At 51.0% G+C, this 20,342-nt stretch overlaps 4 protein-coding genes and 1 pseudogene across 4 annotated transcripts in view; 4 read left to right on the top strand and 1 right to left on the bottom strand.

Annotated features, from left to right (window-relative positions):
• Positions 1-3,540: 3,540 nt before the first annotated feature.
• Positions 3,541-6,865, bottom strand: LOC126572772 (uncharacterized). The gene is made up of 11 exons (XM_050232384.1): positions 6,778-6,865; positions 6,602-6,699; positions 6,302-6,423; positions 5,942-6,207; positions 5,454-5,872; positions 4,877-5,392; positions 4,623-4,818; positions 4,467-4,559; positions 4,312-4,401; positions 4,140-4,217; positions 3,541-4,065 (listed from the first exon to the last, which is right to left on the bottom strand). Exons 1-11 carry the CDS (start codon positions 6,863-6,865, stop codon positions 3,551-3,553), a joined length of 2,481 nt encoding a protein of 826 aa, XP_050088341.1. The 3' UTR covers positions 3,541-3,550.
• Positions 6,866-8,875: 2,010 nt separating this feature from the next.
• Positions 8,876-9,999, top strand: LOC126572771 (phospholipase A1 VesT1.02-like). Its single transcript, XM_050232382.1, has 2 exons — positions 8,876-9,689; positions 9,758-9,999. Exons 1-2 carry the CDS (start codon positions 8,876-8,878, stop codon positions 9,997-9,999), a joined length of 1,056 nt encoding a protein of 351 aa, XP_050088339.1.
• A 93-nt stretch (positions 10,000-10,092) lies between these two features.
• LOC126572770 (glucose dehydrogenase [FAD, quinone]-like) lies at positions 10,093-14,413 on the top strand (annotated as a pseudogene).
• A 346-nt stretch (positions 14,414-14,759) lies between these two features.
• LOC126572761 (glucose dehydrogenase [FAD, quinone]-like) lies at positions 14,760-17,115 on the top strand. Its single transcript, XM_050232370.1, has 3 exons — positions 14,760-14,778; positions 15,308-15,538; positions 15,614-17,115. The coding sequence occupies exons 1-3, from the start codon at positions 14,760-14,762 to the stop codon at positions 17,113-17,115; spliced, it is 1,752 nt and encodes a 583-aa protein (XP_050088327.1).
• A 777-nt stretch (positions 17,116-17,892) lies between these two features.
• LOC126570944 (uncharacterized) overlaps positions 17,893-20,342 on the top strand; it is a 34,575-nt gene continuing 32,125 nt past the window's right edge. Inside the window, exon 1 of the mRNA XM_050229096.1 lies at positions 17,893-18,016. The gene's annotated coding sequence lies outside the window, so the exon portion shown is untranslated. The remainder of the gene's footprint in view (positions 18,017-20,342) is intronic.

Raw genomic sequence — 20,342 nt, 5'->3', positions numbered from 1 at the left:
CGCCGCGTTTTCGTTTAATATTAATAAACATCTCGATCCCGCGCTCTTGCACGCCCATCGCATGCATCATTCGCTGAGTTGGGCGCTTGATTGGGCAGAGTTTTGACAAACGGTGCCGACCGTTGGTCATATCTCGGCGATCTTCGACCCATCCGGCCACACAATGATCACAGATGCGAGTAGCCCTTGAGCTTGGCCACCGCCATCGATTCATGGAATGAAGAAGCCACATTCATTCATGTGTCGTTTGCGGTCTGCAAGCTCATGCTGCGTTGCGCGGTGTCGTATCCTTTCAAAGCATAATCAGCCGCATCGAGCGGGATCGAGTGAAGGTGGAATGCGATAACAATGTGCGCTGGCAGGCCTCGTGTCGGTTGTGTCCTCAGGGCCTCCGGATTCGTCCTACTTTGCGTGTTCGCTGGCAGAGCACATTTTTTGCCAACACGAAACGCCATTCAATATCGCTAACAAATTGTTTGAGGATCGAGAACCAGCTGCTTGATTGAATCTAGGGTACGCACGCTGATTGAACAATGTCCCTGCTGGTCTACGTCAAGCGGTCGAGGTCTCGTATCGATAGCTAAGACATTCGTTTGTGTGCCATTTCGACTTTTCTACAATTACAAATACAACGGCATTCGCTTCTGGTTCGCTCCAGAATGTTTCAATCTCCTCTCAGGGCTGTCTCCGTATGGATATCCTCGAGACACACATCTCTCCATGCCGGCTCACAGTGGAGCCAAAAAAAAAACACGTTCGACAGAATTGGATCGTTTACGTAACTTGTGTTTGAGTAACGGTGAGTCAGCTTGTCAGTCATCGCAGTCCTTATGATATAGATGGCGACGGCGACGACGACGACGACGACGACGGGCACGTGCAACACCCACCCACGGGGCAGAGGGAAAACTTGACCTCTACCATCGTGACGTGATGTGTGCTTGTGTGCCTTTAGGGCGATATAAACGGTGCTAATCAACGTGACCTTTCCTGTGCCAGTGACGCTTGACGCTGAAACCCGGTCGAACGATTAATCTTTATTACCATCGTAATCCATTAATTAATCACCATCGGCCGAGCTTAATAAGGGGGATTTACGCCCCAGAGCGCCACCCTTCGCCCAATACGTCTGCGGTGCGTCTGTCGCTGTCGCTGGCCGACAAACGATTTTTGACGTCGAGGCGCTCGTGGTTATTTGGCCACGTTTTCCCATATCTTCCGTGATGACCGGCGGGGTGCGATCCGTTGATGGCTTTTCGCTTTCTTCCAATTCAACTCCGCAAGCGCTACACTAATATTCGGTTTCATGATCATGCAAACATGATCTATTATGTTTTAAAAGGGGAAATGGTTTTGTGTGTATCCGCAGTGATCTCGCGAGGACAAAATGCGCTTAAAGCGTCCATGCCGACATGGTGGTTTAGCGCATACTCGATCTGCTTCTCTTAACTTAAATTATTGAGCGTGACCAGAGTAACGGCCCGGCGTGGCATAGCGATCACTATCTGGTGCAAATTGTAAGTAGCTTAGGGAGAGGGAGCATACACGAGAAAACAACGGTAGCCCAGGATGTGCACTTTAGGCAGATCATCACCTACCACTACCAGTAAACCGATACATTGCACAGCCATCGCTCCCAACGGGTATTTAAATATTGGCATCCCCCGTAGGCCATCGCTGGGTCGGGGATGGAGGAGGATGGAGGTCGTCTGTAAAGGTTAAATTTATCGTCGAGATGATCGCAGACACATGCACACGGTGCACCCGATGGGCACCTTTCACGAACGCCTCACCGGTTTCTGGGTAGTTTGTATAGAGTATATCAATTAGTAGCGCGTCTCGATGGCGCTGCTGAAGTGTCTTATTAGAGTGCAGGCTGGCGTATACTGCAAACTGGTGTGCAGTACACGTTGCATATGCGGAATATGTATGCTAATGTCGCTCGGTAAGGTGAGGTTCTGGTTGTTGCTTTGCAGCAGAGCATCGTTGACGGCAACATGTGGCATGCTCCTGTTTGAACTAGGGTCATCTACCGTAACAAGCTGCAAGGCTGTATGTTTTGACCTTTTTTCTGGTTGATTAACAAACCATCGGTGACCATGCCGAGGAGGTCATTGGAAACGCCAAAGCGTGAAAGAAGTACCAGAACGGAGAAAATGGATTACCAAGCGTACCATGTGAACCATCGTTTGCATAGAATCAACATCAGCGAATCGAAAGCGAATGAGTTCATCGAGCTGAAGTCACACATGTCCATCATATGTAGCCCCTCCGAAGCATATACCACTAATCGACACAGATGATCGTTTGCTTACTTTGGATGATCGGTAAGCTTGCTGAGCGAACCTCGCCACTGTGACAGCCCGATCGCCATCTCGGACGCCGAATCCAATTGCCAATCCGAGAAAACAATAAATTAGCGATGGTGATGGAAGCGAGGTGATCGCCGAGGACTGTGATCGTCCTCTGCAACACATGATTTACGTGAGAAACGTCGCTGAAGATTGGTGAGCTAAAGTTGGGTCGCGCTCTTATAAAGGTGATGGCTGTATCCGATGTTTTGCTTCAGAATTCAGAACAAAAAGCATGATTCTGATGCACCATGTTCTGTTCGCCCTCGAGCAAAGCCATCGACCACCACAATCAATACCCGGTGCTCTGTGAAGGGATCGCGGGAAGCTAATGAGCCGTGCTCCGGTTTGCGCCCCTGAGTGTTCCCAGCGTGTGAATCCGTGTCGGCCAATTGAACGGCTCATCAATCAGGAAATAACCTTTACCACCTTCACCTAGCCATCTACATCGCGGATCGGCGATAAATTCGTGGGCGCTTTCGTTTGCGAGGTGTTGTGCGCGCCGCCAGAGCCGCGGTACTACATAACTGGACCACAGCTTGGCCCGTGACTGTCCATGATGGGCCCCCTTTGCCGTTCTGTTATGCAATCTGTTGGCATCTTTGCGGTAAGTTTAAGCTTGTGGTGACGAGCCCTAGAGCAGCAGCAGCAGCAACGGATGATGATGATTTAATTTACGAACTGCAATCAAAACACAATCATCAGGCTTACTCTACTGGGGTTACGGACTGGTCAGCAAATGGGCCCGGAGAGCCGTTACTGCAGCTAAAGATCGATGGAGTGGTAACAACAGTGAAATATGTTAAGCGTCTTTACTAAAGCAAACTGAACTGGGTGAGATTTCAATTTACAAATTGCGCTGGTTGAGAAAGAACCCACCATTGTATTTATGCTTGACCGAGACGTCCAGAGGTTATGAGTTGAATGGGTTTAAAAATAAACATTACATTCAACATCAACCAGTGTTCCAGAAGTGCAATTGTTTAAAAAAAGTGCAATGCACTCAGATAGAACGATTCGCTTCCTACATGCAGTAGCACTAGTTTTATTGAGTATTTATGGAACAGCAGCAAGGTTGTCCACGTGTTCGACATGTTTTCACACCGAGTTGTTACAATGATTGACAACAGAACTCATATCCTCTACCCCCTCGTCGCGTCGCTAGCCGGTCGCAAAATATGATTGTCACTCTGTTGGCCTCACGCCTGGCAGCAAACGGTTTGCTGCTGTTGGTTGCAGTAGGGAATCAAGTCATGTTGGTGACGATGGGGGGCTATGTTTTGGGCATTCCAGTACATCGAAGGACAGCGAGTGTAGTGCAGGCAACGGCCGGCGGCCCCGCTTGGTAAGGTGCAGTGGCCATTCTCGAACAGTTCGATGGAGCGAATGATCGATACGAGGCCTCCGTGATCGACGATCGATGAAGAAGGTTGCGAGTGATATTGCCGCTGCTGAGGCTGGTGCTGTTGTTGGTGCTGATAATGATAAGGATGTACTGCTGGCGATTGATGATGCACAGGAGGTTGATAGCTGCGTAGATGCGTTTGTTGTTGGCCAGTGAAAGTGTTGTAGGGATGGATCGGATAGCTTCGCGCCGGGATGCTCGGTTGCTGGATCAGATGCGTAGCAGGAAGTTCTATCGACGGGACCACTTCGTACCGGATATCGTTGTGACGGACAAGATTGTCCATTTGCGGATGCAACAACGGATTGGCTAAAGGAGAAATTACAAGTATTTAAGCGCTATCGCGAGGATTGAAAGTGTTTAATCGCAATCTCGGACGTTACCCTTCTTTAGAGAGAACCCGGAATGTGGTCCATAGATTTTGTATGTCTCCGGGGTGTTGCTCAATGATTGATGATAAACTGTTAATTACAAAAGCAACAGATGCGAACAGCAAGCGTAATGGACAGTGAGCAATAAGTAATGATGTACGTCGGTATGGAGCAATGGGTTTACCTTGTACGGTGGTCTCTGGTGTTCGATGGAGAAGGTCGTTCCCATACGGACGAATGTGATTGTTGATAAGATCTGCAATGAGAAGGTGCGCTAGGGTCACGATGTTTAGAAACTGTTTTTTCTCTGAAAAATGCGCTGTGCTGCAAAATGCTCACCTAGATTATTTCGGTTGATCACCTGGCCAGAGCCATAGGAAAAGATTGAATCCAAACTGGACGGACTTTCTGCATCTTCACCAAAGCGAATGTCTGGAAAGGACGGCAAAGAGTGTTAACGATAAACCCAAGCTCTCTCATCATCTCTACACTTACTTAATGTGCCAGGAATATCTTCGACCGATCGATTGAGCACTATCGATTCAATCCAATCGTACGATGGTGCGAGCCTAGTCGCCACGAATAGATTCTGCGATCCACCACATGGTCCTTCGTCGATCGCATTGATTCCATACACGTACGGGACGATGTTATCTCGGCGGAAGTTGGACACTGAACCTCCTGGTTCAAGCTACATGATAAAAAAGGATTACATTTCCATACCGGATCCTTCCCGCCTTCACACATACCTTGCAAATCCCGGGGACAAGATCGATCGGATTGTATGTGCAGAGAAAATCGCTGTTGAATCCAGCCGCTAGTGTACTGTTCACCTTCCACGCGTCATTCGCCTCACAGCGTCCATTCTCCGACAATAGAGCAACGAGAATTTTCAACGAGACACTGTTCACCTTATCCGTCGGTTCGTTCTTCACCTCGGGACCATAGCCGGAATAGAAGACGATCAGATCGGTGATACGATCCTCCTTCCATATGCAAGCCGGCGCAATGATTTGGTAGATTTTGTTGGGATTATAGAACTTGCCCAGCGTGAGTATGGCTAGATTGTTGTAGCTTTTACTGGCTACGTAGCGCGGATGCAGATCGATATCGACGATCTCCACCAGTTCATCATCTGCTTCTACGAAGGCTGGCTTTTGATTGTTGCGCATGGCACATGTAGCCGATGTGACGACGTGCCGATAGTCGATCAGAGCTCCTGTGCACTGGTGGAAGCTACTGTTATCCGACTTTTGCAGGTTCACCTGTAATGATCAATGCACCAATGAAGGATTCGATTCTGCAGAGCGACTCGCCGGTGCTTACCTTGAAGAATGGAGAATTGTTCTGCGGGCTGAGCCGACTATCGGAGAAGGGCCTCGATGCTAGACACTCCGATTTACGGGCACACTCGATCGGATCCGTCGTCACATTAACTCGCTCACGGATCCAATCGATGTAGCTCGAAACCTTCGTATATACACCGAACGAACCATCCCAGCAGCCAGTACCGAAGGATACCACCCCGGTCAGGTACGGAATCGTTTTCGATACATCCGACAGCTCGATCTGCAGAGGACCACCGGAATCACCGAGACAGGCATCTTTGTTTGGCGTCTTGGTACAGAACTGATCCTTCGTTAGCCCTTCCTTCAGAAACTTTGGGCGCGGTAGCTCATTGTTGCACGTATCAAAATCGTAGTAGTTTAGCGACACTTTCTGCAGCACTGGACTCATATCGGATCCTGTATCCACGACGAGTAAATTCTGGTAAAATTGCTGTGCTTGCACCTCACCTCCTAGTTCTGACTCACCGTAAGAAGTCTGCCCAAAACCAACCGCCTTCAGACTCGCACTGTACTCGCTCAAATTGTCCAACGGCCACAGGCAGATCGGACAGACGGCGGCCGTAAATTTAACCTCACGATCTAGCTCGATCAGCGCAATGTCGTAGTACTTCTTATTTCGCTTGTACTTATCATGCACGGTGAACGCCACGATCTTAAACTGCTGAGCGCTGGCATCATCTTCAACCGTCGCCAGATTCGTATCACCGAGCCGTACCGCATCCGGAGGAATCCTGCACATTGGATGGAATTGATCACAATCAATGTGTTAATTGTAATCGGAATGCTGCATTCCACTGCAGTCACACTAGAGTCACGAGACACTACCTGTTCTCATCCTGCCCACAGTGAGCGGCAGTCAGTACGAACTTTGTCGCTATTAACGAACCACCACATTTGTAGTCCACCACTGGCGGGCCAGTGTTTGCCTTTGTCCAACCGATAGCAGCCTACGGATCGAAAGATAGTGATAGTGGTGTCATATTGCTTTCATCGGAAGCCGGCTCATCTATTCCAGGCAGCAATTAGGGCAATTATCGTGCCATTCAAAAGCACGAACTATTCAGTGTGCGTGACTCACTCATTCCGCCACGACACCCCTCTGTCGCCGACGCGCCTTCGACTCACCATATGCGGAAACTCCTTGAGATATGCGCGACCTCCACCGAATATAAAGAACCCTAGGGCACTCGAAACATCCTGAGCGTAGAAACGACTGGCACAATCTGGAATCAGGCATACATCAAGGGACCGTAAAATGACGAAAAAGGGCGCGATTGAGCAGGATCATCGCGATGGATTACCTGCCAGTGTCGTTCGCTCGTAGTATCCTTCCGGTGGGCTATCGATAAACGCATTATCCGCGTTGGTGCTGCTGATGTGTAGCAGCATCAAGGAACAACAGAATACCACTAGAGCTCGCATCACAGAACTAGACCTTCAGATCGTTTCACTTATCACTCAGACGCACCTGTCTCGATCGCACCGTCGATTAAAACTGATGACTGGCGCTGTCAAACGGAGCCCAACAAGCTGCTACCACCCCAAAGGGGACACTCGCAGGGGTGGGCTAATTTAATATAAGTCCTCCTCCTGCTTCTGCTTCCAACACTACTGATGCTGCTGCTGCTGCTGCTTCTGTTGCGGCCACGGTCCGTCCGGCCTTGAGCGGAATGTTGCAAAGCGTTCGTACTCACGCAACCCTTCGAGTAGCTGCACCCGTTCGCGCGGTGCGACCTCTTCTGTGGTGTCACTGCCACACTTCCAGACCTATAAATCATATCTGGTGCAGTCAGCACGTGGAAGACGTTGGTCGTGCGTCGTCGTGCCAAGCGCGCATGAAGATCGCATCACCTGATCGTTCGCTGGCTGAAAAAAACCCAAACCCACCCCGGAATTCCTGCCGCTACTACGTCAACAACAATGTCATCCGTTATGTGTGAGTGTTTGGAGCATTACGGGCGCGGACCAGGATGGCGAAATTCGTCCAACACTGTTTCTCACACGCCACACATTGTTTTCGTGGGTTGATAGTGATACTAACACAGTGGCACATCAGATACTACCGCTCCTTCGGTCCCGCTCCTTGCGGACCACCCAGCTCGTTTGGTGCTTCCTTGTTGCGCCCAAAAAATGGCTGACTTAATCTGTGCCTAATGTTGACGCCAAACGATGTGAGCCGTGTGCCATTATGTGCTAATTGCTATCGGAGCTTCTACCGGAGTGTTAAAAGAAGCTGGAGCCGTTTGGTTTGCCGGTGATGCTTGCGAACTGGCTCACTAGGCGACTGTCCACGTCCCCCATCCCCCAAACCACAACCTCACATCTCCGGAGGCCGACAATGTTTGATCATCATTTAGCTGAGCAGCAAATAACAGGCCACGGACTGGAGTGGATAGTAGAATACTGTCCAGCATTAGCTCAATTTAAGACAGTGGGTTTTTCACTCTCTCTCTCTCTCCCTCTCTGCTCCTCTGTCTAGCACAGGCCTGATTGAACTGGTTAGAAGCTGCATTGCGTGCACGCTACGCGATTCCGTATGATAAACGTTTCTTATAATTGTAGCGATTGATGTAGCGAGCCGGAATGTGTGTTGGGACGGAATGGTGCTGTGCTTATGGCCGTGGGTAACCAAGGTGTCTGTGTGTTTATGTGCCTGTACACGATCATAACAGTAAGCCCGGGACATTGTCATTGGTCATTGCTGCTGTAGATGAAATCGTTGACCCAGGCCCCGGCCAATGCTGGATTTTTCTGTTCGTCAGCAGAGACTCTCCCCTTTTTGCGCCACTTCTATTTCGGTTGAATAGCGTCATGCGGATTCCCCTTAAAGTGTTATGATTATTAGATAAGCGACACTTTTAATTATCGAAGATCTGATTGATCTAAGACCGTTCTTTCCCCTCATCGAAGCAAACTGATTCATCGTCGCTCAACCGCAGTACAAAATGATGCTCTTGTTCTGCACGATTTCTTTACTTCCCAGGAACAGGGGATTTGTTATGACCGCTAATTAGACGGTTTGGCATTGAGCTGTGTTCCTGATAAGCTCGATGCCGTAACCGATTCGAATCAAGACGTGAGGGTAGAATCTTCCCGAAAGTCATGCTACAGCGATGACCTTAGAATCGGTCATTGGAGGCCATTGGAAACCATAGGAAGGTTGAAGGTAAGCGAACGATATCGTTTGATATGTTATCTACTCGCTCGCCACCCCCACCGGACCGTCGCGCATCCCCTGATATCAGATTGTACTGACAGCGATAGGCAGATAGGGCGTTCGGGAGTGTGAACAATGGCGAAATGTTCTATATTCGTCGCTGCTGTCGCTCGAACTGCAGCAACTCAAGATTCAAAACCAAACCAGCATCGCGAACGGTTGGTTGTCTCGTAAGTTGCGTGATGGCCTCGAGCTTACCTCTCCTTGTACTAGCGTGGACCTTGGTCTTAGCGGGGCCACTGGAGCTCCCGTGGATCGCACATCCAGCAGCAGCCACGGAAGGTTCGGATTGGATCGCCATTCCAACAGCTGGCGGTGATTGGGTTTGGACCCACCGGAAGGCCATAAGCCGGAAGTCAACGCACGAGGTTGGCGATGTCGCGTTCATACTCTACACCACACAGGACATCGGTAACACTGGCTACCGGTTGGATCCATCGAATGCTGCCGAATCGATCGCGGTGTCCAACTTTGGTGCCAATCGACCCACGCGAGTGATCGTGCATGGATGGCTAAACAGTGCAGACTCACCGGTTGCGCGGACAATTCGTGAAACGTATTTACTACAGTGGAACTACAATGTGATCGTGGTGGATTGGTCGGTTTGTGCGATGGCCTGGAACTACGCGAAGGCGGTAGGTTGTGTGCCGATGGTCGGGAAGGCGCTTGGGGGGCTGTTGGATGAGCTGCAACGGAATGGTGGTTTGCTGCTGGAGGATGTGTATCTTATTGGCCACAGTTTAGGTGCGCACGTGGCCGGAATCGCGGGGAAAACCGTGACGACCGGACAGATCCATACGATCTTCGCTCTCGATCCGGCACTGCCACTGTTTTCGATCCATTCGCCGGAAAATCGGATTGGCGTACGGGATGCCATGTACGTGGAGGTGATCCATACGAACGCTGGGCTGCTAGGGTTCCAGCATCCGATAGGGACGGCTGATTTCTATCCGAATGGTGGCTCCCATCAACCGGGCTGTGGTCTCAATATTGCCGGTAAGATGTGCAGCAAAAGGGGGAAGGCAAACAGAACCACTAACTTTGTGTGATCTTCGTTCCTGCAGGGTTGTGCTCACATTCTCGAGCATGGGAATTGTTCGTTGAGACGCTGCTTGAACCGGAAGATAAGCTGCTGGCCAGCCGCGTGGCTTCGCTGGATGATGTGCAACGTCCTCCCGGGTTGCAAGGTGTCCAAGGGGATGCTGCAGTCGAGAGAGCTAAAATCGGCGGAGAACCATCAAGCGCAGGCAACGCCCGGGGACTGTATCGAATCACCACCCGCGATCGTAGTCCATTTTTTGCTTGAAGCTCATTGCACGTACGCAACGGGACCGTTGCTCAACCGCGTATTACGTATTGGTTCATATATATTTAATTCTCCATTTTACTTTCGTCTCAAATGCAACGAGCTCGAGTGCGCTCGGCCGAGCGGCCATTGTAGGTCCGAGTCCGAGCGATACGATCCAGGCGGTTGACCGATATAGAGTAGCAGCCGTTGCAGTAGCAGGCGCCGTTGCCCGGGAGCTGTGTTCATGCGAAAATGTCATCTTTTATCGCTTAGTAGGCCACGGTTTTCATAACATCAGTCCCGGGATGTAGAGCAGAGAGCTGGCGATTCGAGAGATGCTGCGTTTTGGGGGTCTATTGTTTTGCAGCGGCATTTGATTGATGACACTGGTCTCGCCACGCGGGCTGACGCGAAAGGATGACACGGTCTTTAGAAGAATCATCAAGCCACAAGTTAGCGAGGAAAATTTGGTTAGTAGGAAAGCGCAGACGCATAACCACGAAAAGTGAGTGCACTTTTGTTGGTCGCTTTTGGGGTTTTTAAATACTTGCCACTGTTACGTTGACGAATAATGAATTTGAATTTAAATAGGAAATAAAAATAAAATAAAATGTATAAAATCCTACAATTAGGAGCGTACCGACACTTGGCGACACAAGCATGAAACATGTCGGTTTTCATACAATTGACTCAGGTGCTTTATCAAATTCTACACATGATTTATCAACTTTTTTTTCTGCTATTCAACTACTATTGCTTATAGTTTACCCGAGTGAGCTTCTTCGTAAACTTATATTTCAATCAAACCAACGCCTAAAATCTCCTCAACGTTCCATATTCATCGCTGCCGGCTGGTGCAAATGAAATCATTTTGATTTATCCAAACCAAAAACGCATCCACTTGACGAATGGCGACTGAGTACAACAGAGCACCTCCGAGGTGCCAGCGCGTTTGCATAAATCGTCCATTGTTGTGGCTCTTCTCCGTGATGATTGCAGGAATAAGGTCCGTGCGGAGACTTTACGGCGGCGTGATGGCGGATCCTATGACGAGACAAGGGGCCACCGCTGTGTGGTCGCTATTGCTTAAGCGGCTTGGGAAAATCAAAATAGAAAATAGACTAGCCGTGGCCACTCGTGGGCGGAAAAGTGAATGGAGTTGTGGACCTTCCCTTTTTTGCGGTAGGCCCGAGGAAGGGCCAAGAGGAGTGGGCCGGTGCCAAAATTGGGTCAATCCATTATGCGTTTGACATTATGCAAAAATGGGCAACGAAGTGCCCGGTTTGCTGACACAACGTCCCAGAGCCACCTACACGGTTGAGGGAATCAAATTACGTCAGTGAAGGTCGCCACCACTGGAGGTGAGGTGGAAAATTAATAGAATTTTCCATGAATTGATTGGAAAAATTTCATAAAATTCAAGCCAAGTTGATCGACAGAGGCTTGGATAATGGCGAATCAGCTGTCAGATCAAATTGATTCTCTTCCAAGCCAGCGCGATTGACCTTTTCGATAATAAAAAAAGTAAAAAAAGATAAATTAACTGCGATCCAATCTGAAATCATAAAACAAATAAAAGTCCATATCACACTGCGGCCTCGTTTTAATGCCAAACTTTCGACATTACCCGACGCGTCTGTTCTTCAATGGAGTGTTGCGGTGATTGGTACGTGCATCATAAAGGGTTATTCTCGTAGGAGAAAGCAGCAAAGAAGAAAAGGAAAAACGACAAGGAAAGAGAAAGAGAAAGGAAAAGAGATGAGAGGAACTTCTGCGATCGCCGTACCGCCGGAAGTGGGTCAATTGCAGCCCCATTAAATGCCAGGTGACGTCCTAAAGCGTTAACGACGAAGGAGAATTGCAGCAGCGCACATTTTCGGCAGTAGTACAGCCGTCAAGTACGTACCCCTCAACACCCCCAAGTACTGCCACTTATTCGCGCATCACGTTAGCTCTCACAAACAAACGCCCTCGATCCAGCACGCAGTTCTCGGTCTCGCGGACAGCGAACGAGGTGCCGCAAAGCAAAAGGGGTAGAAAACAAACATAAACAGAAGACCTGTTTTCTGCCCAGCTCCAGAGACGGGGCGTGCGAGCACGCACCAACCGTTTCTGTTCCTCGTCTCGCGGCCATCGTGCCATCGTCTCCGGGATCACCTTCCGGGGTTCTACTTTCTGCGTTCGCGCTGCTCTGGAGTAAAGTCATCGTGTGGGGTGATGATGCGTGGAGAAAGCCTCTTAGATCGATCGGTATGCCGATGGTTCAGCTGCCACGCGGCTCAGTTCGTGGTGATCGGCCGGTGTGATAGGATGGTGACCGTGATCGCCATACGATGGTTTGTGTTGTTGGGCGCTACGCTGTTGGTTTGGTGTTGCGCCACCCTGATCCAACCGTGTGCCGGTGCCGGCCCTGGTGGACAGGCCGGTTCCGGATTGGGCCTGGGAGGCCTCGGTGGCGGTGGTTCCTGGCTGGATAAGTTTAACAAGCTGCTGAGTCGATCGAAGACCCGCAATGCCACGGAAGGTACCGAGTGTTGGTAGATCGCAGTTTGATTGAGCCGTTTTTAAAGTAATTCTTCGATCTTTTTTGTGTTTCTGTGTGTGCCGCTGTGTGTTTTATCTTCGCTGGTCCAGATAATGAAGTGCTCGATTCGAGGGAGTTTGACTTCATCATCGTCGGTGGTGGTACGGCCGGGATGGTGTTGGCGAGCCGGCTGTCAGAGAACCGTGACTGGAAGGTGCTACTCCTCGAGGCCGGCCAGTACGGTTCGAAGCTGTTCAACATTCCGATCGGTTTCCAGTTGGCGGTCCTCTCCGATGCGTACAACTGGCGGTTGTTGAGCGAGAAGCAGGAGAATGCGTGTTGGGGTAAGCGATCGATGGGATCCTGGTGAAGGAGGACGATGCGATGCCCTGTTCCCTTTTCTTCCATCCCATACCGTCCACAGGTACGATCGATGGCCGGTGTCCAGTAGACATTGGTAAAGGTGTCGGCGGCAGTACACTCATCAACGGACTCATCTTCTCGCGCGGCAATCGTGATGACTACGATCGTTGGGCTGCGGCCGGAAACGAGGGATGGTCATACGACGAGGTGCTACCGTACTTCCAGAAGATGGAGAAAGCCGTCGGTGACGGTATGAGCCCCCAGTATCGCTCGACAGCCGGTCCATTGCGTGTCGAGCGGTCCGCCTTCAAGTCGGAACACGCATCACTCTTCATGGAGGCGGCCATAGCGGCCGGTTACCGCTCCGTGGACTACAACGGTCAAACACAGTTCGGTATTGCTCCGGTACAGGCCACCATGACCAAGGGCCAGCGATTGACATCGTACGCCGCCTACTTGCAGCCAGTGCAGAAGAAACGTACGAACCTAAAAACACTGACCGGTGCGCTAGTGACACGGATCGTAATCGATCCAGAGACGAAAGTGGTCAAGGGTGTGCAGTTTACACGTAATGGCGAACAGTTTGAAGTGCGTGCCCGAAAGGAAGTGATCCTATCAGCCGGGGCCATTCTGACGCCTCAGTTGTTGATGGTGTCCGGTGTCGGACCACGCGATCACCTGGAATCGTTTGACATCCCTGTGCTGGAGGATCTTCCGGTTGGAGCTGCCCTGTACGATCATCTTGGGTTTTCCGGGTTGCAAGTGGTCGTGAACACTACGAACCACTTCGCCCCGGGGGATATACCGACGTTCGAGAACTTCTACGAGTATCTCAAGGGCAAAGGTGTCCTGACGGTACCGGCCGCGGTGGAACTGGTGACCTACCCGAACCTGACGCTCGCTGGTCGTCGGGGACCGACTCTCGAACTGATGAATCTGATCAGTTCGTTCGCCGTAGACAAAGGTACCACCGCTAAGAACAGTGTGCGGATGCGGGACGATATCTACGAGGCGGTGTATCGTCCACTCGAGACGCGAAATCACTTCACAATCATCGTGCAGAATCTGCATCCGCTGTCCCGGGGTACGGTACGGTTGCGTTCGGCCAATCCAGCCAAACCACCCGCCATCGATCCGAACTATTTGGCCGCCGAACTGGATGTGGAAGTGATGCTGGAGGGAGTGCGCGAAGCCCAGCGTGTGCTGGAGACGGAAGAGATGCGCCGGCATGGAGCGACCGTTTGGTCCGGTGCACCGTTGCCGAACTGTGCCGGGTATGAGCGGGACTCGGACGATTACTGGCGGTGCGCCATCCGGACCGTTTCCTTCTCGTTGACCCACTTCATGTCGAGCTGCAAAATGGGGCCACCGACGGACGACGAGGCGGTCGTTACCCCCGACCTGAAGGTGTACGGGCTGGAGGGATTGCGCGTCGTCGACGCGAGCATCATCCCGGAACCGGTTTCCGCGCACCCGATGGCGGCCGTCTACATGATCGCGGAGAAGGCGGCCGACATGATCAAGCGGGAGCACCGTGCCCGATAACGCGTCCGATCGCCAACGCTTGTTGGCTTAGCCTTTCTTCCGTTCCATTCTGGAGCGCATTCCTTAGACCGAAAGGCCAGGCGCAGGTGGAGTGTGTAAAGTTAGATTAGTTTAGTGTCGAGGATGAAGAACAGTTTTTTTGCCAATAAATTAGCATAAATCGAAGCGTTGCATAACGGGTGTTTACTGTCGTTCATTCAACCTTTTGCAGAGTCACCGCTGGTCCGTAACACGATGGATTGCAGTTTTAAACAATTCCGAAAGAACCTTGTGGGATACCTTATAGGATGAATGAATCTTACGCGAAGCTGCGTACCTTGACATAAAAAATCGGCCGGTATCCCGAATGCTTGAACAGCTCGCAAGTACGGTTCTTGCAGAAGCGATCCTTGCAAGTGAAAGAGAAGGTCCAATTATAAACCATTCTATTTGGCGCGTATAGGGAATCGAATCGATCCTGGTCGGCTCGATTTTTTTCACCAAATAAAACCGGATTCGGTTGCATACCGGTTCCAGGACGTAAGATGTTCGTTGACCTTGCAATCAAGGCGACAAGTTTGGTGGGGACGCATTTTTTGGCAGTCGGGAGAACGCTGATCGACTCAGTTTTATTGTGTCCTTTGGTGCAAGTGGATACTGTTCTCGGCAATCGGACAATCATGGTTCGATTGAGACTCGTATTGGTGCTCGCTCTGCTTGCTAGCCTCTGGCAGCTACGCGTCGCTTCGTCTATCAACCTCGAAAGGACGATCGATTTAATTGCGAGAGGTTTTACGAAAACGATACAACAGGAAGCGTTGCACTTTCAGTACTCAAAAGGTTGGTCCCGCGCATTCCGTGGGTAGTTTGTTCCGAAATCCGACAATAAATCACCTTCGATTGCTCTTCACGCAGAAAGTACGGGTCCCGGAGTACCAGAGTATGAATTTATCATCGTCGGTGCCGGTAACACAGGTTCCGTCATCGCCAATCGGTTAACGGAGCGCAAAGAGTGGAAGGTGTTGCTCTTGGAGGCCGGTCCGGTGGGCACCTCACTGTATAACGTCCCGCTCGGATTGCAGATCGCGCAAGTGTCTAGCTACAACTGGAAGTTTATCACTGAACCACAGGAGAACGCATGCTGGGGTAGGTACTGGCTGCACTTTGCGTTTAGTGTGCATCCTTATCAAGTTTTTTCCGCCGCTCGCTTCTCTTGTGTAGGAATGAGAAAAAATCAATGTTTGATCGACGTTGGCAAGGGAGCCGGTGGCAGTACACTCATCAACGGACTCATCTTCACGCGTGGCAATCGCAACGATTACGATCGATGGGCAGCGGCCGGTAACGTTGGTTGGTCGTTCGATGAGCTGCTGCCGTACTTCCGGAAGTACGAAGGACTTAAGACTGCCGACGGTGACGAAGGTTACCATTCATCCGATGGGCCAGTAACGGTGGAGACCTCTCCGTATAGCAGCGATCACTCTAGACTGTACCTGAGGGCAGCCAAAGAAGCGGGCTACAACTACGTTGATCACAATGGACGCAACCAGTTCGGTGTATCGCGGACCCACGGAACCACCGTCAGTGGACAGCGAGTGTCCGCGTTCGATTGCTATCTGGAGCCGATACTTCGCCAAAGGAAGCATCTCAAGCTGAGTGTCAACAGCTTTGTGACAAAAATTCTCATAGATCCGGCCACGAAACGAGCCTACGGTGTGGAGTATCTGAAGAACAACGTGACGCACAGAGCGTATGCCCGCCGTGAAGTAATTCTGTCGGCCGGTGGAATTGTGTCCCCGAAGATACTGATGCTGTCGGGAATTGGGCCACGCCGGCATCTGGAACGCCACGGTATCAAGCCCGTGATGGATCTTCCGGTTGGCTCCAACTTCCAGGATCATCTGGCATTCGCTGGACTGCAGATCGTGCTGGAGGGCACTCGCTTTATTGCTCCCGGTGAGGTTATGACTGTGCCGAACATATTGCAACTTTTCCACGGCATGGGACCCCTGACGGTACCGTCGGCGGTCGAGGTGATTACGTATCCGAACATGACGTACGGTGATCGTACCAGTCCGTTGCTGGAGTTTGCGATGAGCCTTGGATCGTTTGCCACCGATCAGGGAATACTTTCGACGGAAGCGATCCGCATGAAGAAGTCCCTGTACAGGTCGGTGTACCGGCCACTGGAACCGTTGAATCATTTCACCATGTTGGTATCGATGATGCATCCTCGGTCGAAGGGTACCGTGCGGCTGCGTAGTTCTGATCCGACGGATCCACCGATCATTCAACCGAATTATCTCAAAGAGCAGATCGATGTGGATGCGATGCTGGCAGGTGTGCGTGAAGTAGAGCGAATTATCGGCAGTCCAGCGATGCAACGGTATCGGGCACGGCTTTGGGATATGCCGATGCCCAACTGTCGCCAGCATAAGCGGCTCTCGGATGATTATTGGCGTTGCGCGATTCGAACGTTGTCCGTTTCGTATGCACACTATATGGGCACGTGTAGAATGGGACCGGCTGGTGATCCGGTTGGTGCTGTTGTTGGACCGGACTTGCGCGTACATGGAATCGATGGGCTAAATGTTGTGGACACAAGCATCATCCCCGAGCCCGTAACAGGCCATCCGATGGCAACGGCGTACGTTATAGGCGAGAAGGCATCTGATTTGATTAAAGCGCGGCACGGCGCACCGATGGCAGGCTCTGGAAGATAATAAATGATGGCGATAGGAATAGACTGCAACACATTCGCTTAGACATTCCATTTGCACCCATCTGCCGTCCATTCTGCCCTTTTTGTGACGGGGGGTTCTGCTGTGAGAACAAGCGACAGCAACAAGGACCATCACCATCAGCACCATTGCTATGGTCCATCCTCAGTTCTATTTACATTGCGGACCATTTTCCTTTTCCGGGCCACTGCATTGAGCTGTCAAGATGTTAATTATGCTCCCTCCTCTTGCTCCCCATAGACGCTGCACCCTCCAGCAGCAGCTGCAGCAGCATCATCGAAGCATCATCGTTTCGACGAGAGTGGAAAGAAAAAAAAAACCAAAACAAACACTCACGATCAGTCGCGATCCTCGCGATTCGGCTGAGTTACCTTCGAGCCGCGCTGGTTCAAAAAGCTCAGCGAGTGAGCTTTGAACAACCGATCGTTCGCGATCGTGATCGTGGAATCTACGAAGAGACTCCTTATGTTCGTTATATATTGTTTAAAATGTGCATGTTGGTTGTACTGTTTGTGAATAACATAAGAAAACTACGTGGATAACAAAAGAAAGAAACATTTTAGCAACATTTAACCGATTGGCGCGCGAAATTCACGTTGAGCAGCCACTCACAGAAACAGCAGCAGCAGTTGGTGGCAGCTTTCGAACAGCTCATTTCGAGCTAAAGCGCGCTGCCTCGGCTCCCACCTAACCGCGCGCGCATAGTTTTAGTATCTCACGCCTGCTTGCGAAGTGGTTGAGCGCGCGGATCGAGCGCGCGATCGCCGGGACAGGCTGGTAGTGCGTTCACGCTGCACCTACGATTCAGTACGAATCTTGCTACCGAGCAGCCGGCCGCATCTTAGGGCACCTCGCCGCATCTTAAGATCGCCCCCCATTTCGTGTAAGTGTTCGAGTGACGATCGCCGTGGTCCTGTTCGTAGTGCTGCAGCCTTTGAACTGTCTACTTATAACAGTTCACAAGACGAATCGTACCGAAGAGTGTTAGAGTTAAAGGAAAAAGGCACACGTGAAGGAACTAAACCGCTTATCGAGTCACTGGATCTACACTGGATGTGCCCCTGAAGGCAGCGTGTGAATGGTGTGCGTGGGTGTTCGTGCCAAGTGTTTGGTCGACGAGGAGGAGCAACATCAGCAGCTTCTGTGGAGTGGTGGGCGAGAGGATGCACCCAGAGCCCCGCCTGGGGCTGCTGCCGTTTCGTTCGAAATATGAGTTTTGATCTGGCTCGGTCGGGCGCCGCCCGTTTCGTCTGATCCGATCCGTCTGCCGAGACCGAATCTGAATGGTGTAACGATTGCGCCAACGATCTGTCAACCAGCATCATATCGTTACAGCTCCCCAAGTCCGAGTGGCACTGGGTGGCAGCTGAAAGGATTGAAGAAGGTTGGATGAGCGTGGCTGCGTGTTGTGCAGATGGTGCAAGTGCGATCGTTTTTAGTGTTTTTTTTTATCGATGAAATACCAAAGTCAGCCCCGTGACACTACAGTGACTGCCGTGAGAATATTGATGCGCCCCGAACCGGTTGTTCCTCGACGTCCTCGTCGTCATCGTCGTCATTGTCGTCATCAGCTGGGAGTGGACAGCGTGCAATCCCCGGCAAACGGGCCCTAATGACCAATGGATAATCGAAGTCGTATCGAAGTATAACGAGCTGTGGGACTATAAACTACTAAAACCGGACCACATGCCACGTGTTGCGTTGATTTTAAGTCTGGATGCCATCAGCAATCATCGTCGGTATCATCGGGCTATTGCCGACGCCATTAAATGATCTTTGGAGTGGTCGCGGTCACGGAGACAGAGGCTCACCTTCGTGGCTTTGCTGTTCACCAGATGATACTTAATGATTCGTTCGCACGCACGCACCCCTCCCCCCGGCCAATGCAATCAGCCAACACCCCAGACCACCCCCCCGGGGACTACCATTTCCGTGCTTGGTGGCTCCGGGGCCTGCGGGCGGTGCGATATGACATATTACCAGCTATCGATGGTTTAGCAAAACCGATCATCATTTGACGGCAATTTATGACGCCTCGCCTCGGGGAGACGTGGAGGCCGGGGTCACTCCGCCCGGGGCTTGATGCTGCTCATCCCACGCCCTCACGGACACACGGACCAACGCCCTCGCCATGGTACTGGGCGGCCTTTTGCGACCGTTTGTCGGTGATGCCGTGCGTGATTGATATTTCGTTATTTAAAAAGCCATTCCGGCGTTGTGTTGCGCCCACTTCAAGGACGTGATCGCGACATTGCAGCGGCACTGGCGATGTGGATGAGTCACTTTTTTGGTTGCGAGCACGAGCGAGTTCTTGTCGCTCGATGTTCTGTCACTGTCACCGGGGGAAATATTAAAATAATTTCTTAATATTTCACACAAATTCATCTCTCCGCTAAGCTCCGCTGATGATGATGATCCTGTAATGAATGTGCGACTGGCAGGTTTTTACTTGACACCGTAAATCATTTTTACTCCGTGGCTGCGCTCTCCACAAAATGGCGTCCGTTATCAGCGATATGATTTATTTTCGTCTCGCAGAGCGCGAGTCCTGCTGTTTGTGTTAACGGTGACGAACAGTGAACGTGTGCTGGCTGCAGCAGAAAAAAAACCTTTAAATCCAAAACCAAAACCGGCGTGCAATGGGAACGGGATTTTTGAGCCATACAGTGCATAAAGAAACCAAACAGAAGAGTCCAGGCCCACAACAAATTGCGCAATTGGATGGTTATACAATCGTGCAAAAGAGTGCAACCGCGTGCAACCGAGATGTCGAACGATCGTACGAGCTCGCTGGATCGCAGTTTTGACTTTCCTTGAAGTGAATTATCGTTTTTCAATAACAAGAACCGTGCATCAGCACCGATGTGACCGTGTTCAATTGCGAAAAGAAACACGCTGGGTTGGCGGCCGGGGGGAGCTAATCATTGTATCACCTTGAATGTGAAGGTGTCATCGTGTACGGTCGTTTGTCGTTTGATTGACCGACTGACTGTGACCGCGACCAGTGGCAGGTCCATCACTTAGGAGGTCCTTTTCGCGCCGCTACTAAGCGACCTGCTCGATCCTTAAATAGCTGATCGAACGAGCATCGTCGCAAGCAGGTCATCCTCATGCCACGAGGAAAGATGTTGCCGCTAATGGATCCATCATCGGTCAGCACATCCAGCGTGGTGGTTGCGGCTCGACAAAGCGAGCGAAGCCAATCCGAA

This window comes from Anopheles aquasalis, chromosome 2 (genome assembly GCF_943734665.1).
Source record: "Anopheles aquasalis chromosome 2, idAnoAquaMG_Q_19, whole genome shotgun sequence".
NCBI lineage: Eukaryota > Metazoa > Arthropoda > Insecta > Diptera > Culicidae > Anopheles > Anopheles aquasalis.
The sequence above is the reverse complement of the archived record's forward strand: the minus strand, read 5'-3'. Positions and strand labels throughout refer to the sequence as shown.

Coding starts and splice junctions, on each gene's coding strand:
- LOC126572771 (XM_050232382.1), top strand. CDS start 8,876: ATGGCCTCGAGCTTACCTCTCCTTGTACTAGCGTGGACCTTGGTCTTA. Junction 9,690..9,757: donor CTGTGGTCTCAATATTGCCG/GTAAGATGTGCA, acceptor TCGTTCCTGCAG/GGTTGTGCTCACATTCTCGA.
- LOC126572772 (XM_050232384.1), bottom strand. CDS start 6,865: ATGCTGCTACACATCAGCAGCACCAACGCGGATAATGCGTTTATCGAT. Junction 5,393..5,453: donor ACAATTCTCCATTCTTCAAG/GTAAGCACCGGC, acceptor TGATCATTACAG/GTGAACCTGCAAAAGTCGGA. Junction 4,560..4,622: donor AGATATTCCTGGCACATTAA/GTAAGTGTAGAG, acceptor CGTCCTTTCCAG/ACATTCGCTTTGGTGAAGAT.
- LOC126572761 (XM_050232370.1), top strand. Junction 15,539..15,613: donor ACAGGAGAACGCATGCTGGG/GTAGGTACTGGC, acceptor TCTCTTGTGTAG/GAATGAGAAAAAATCAATGT.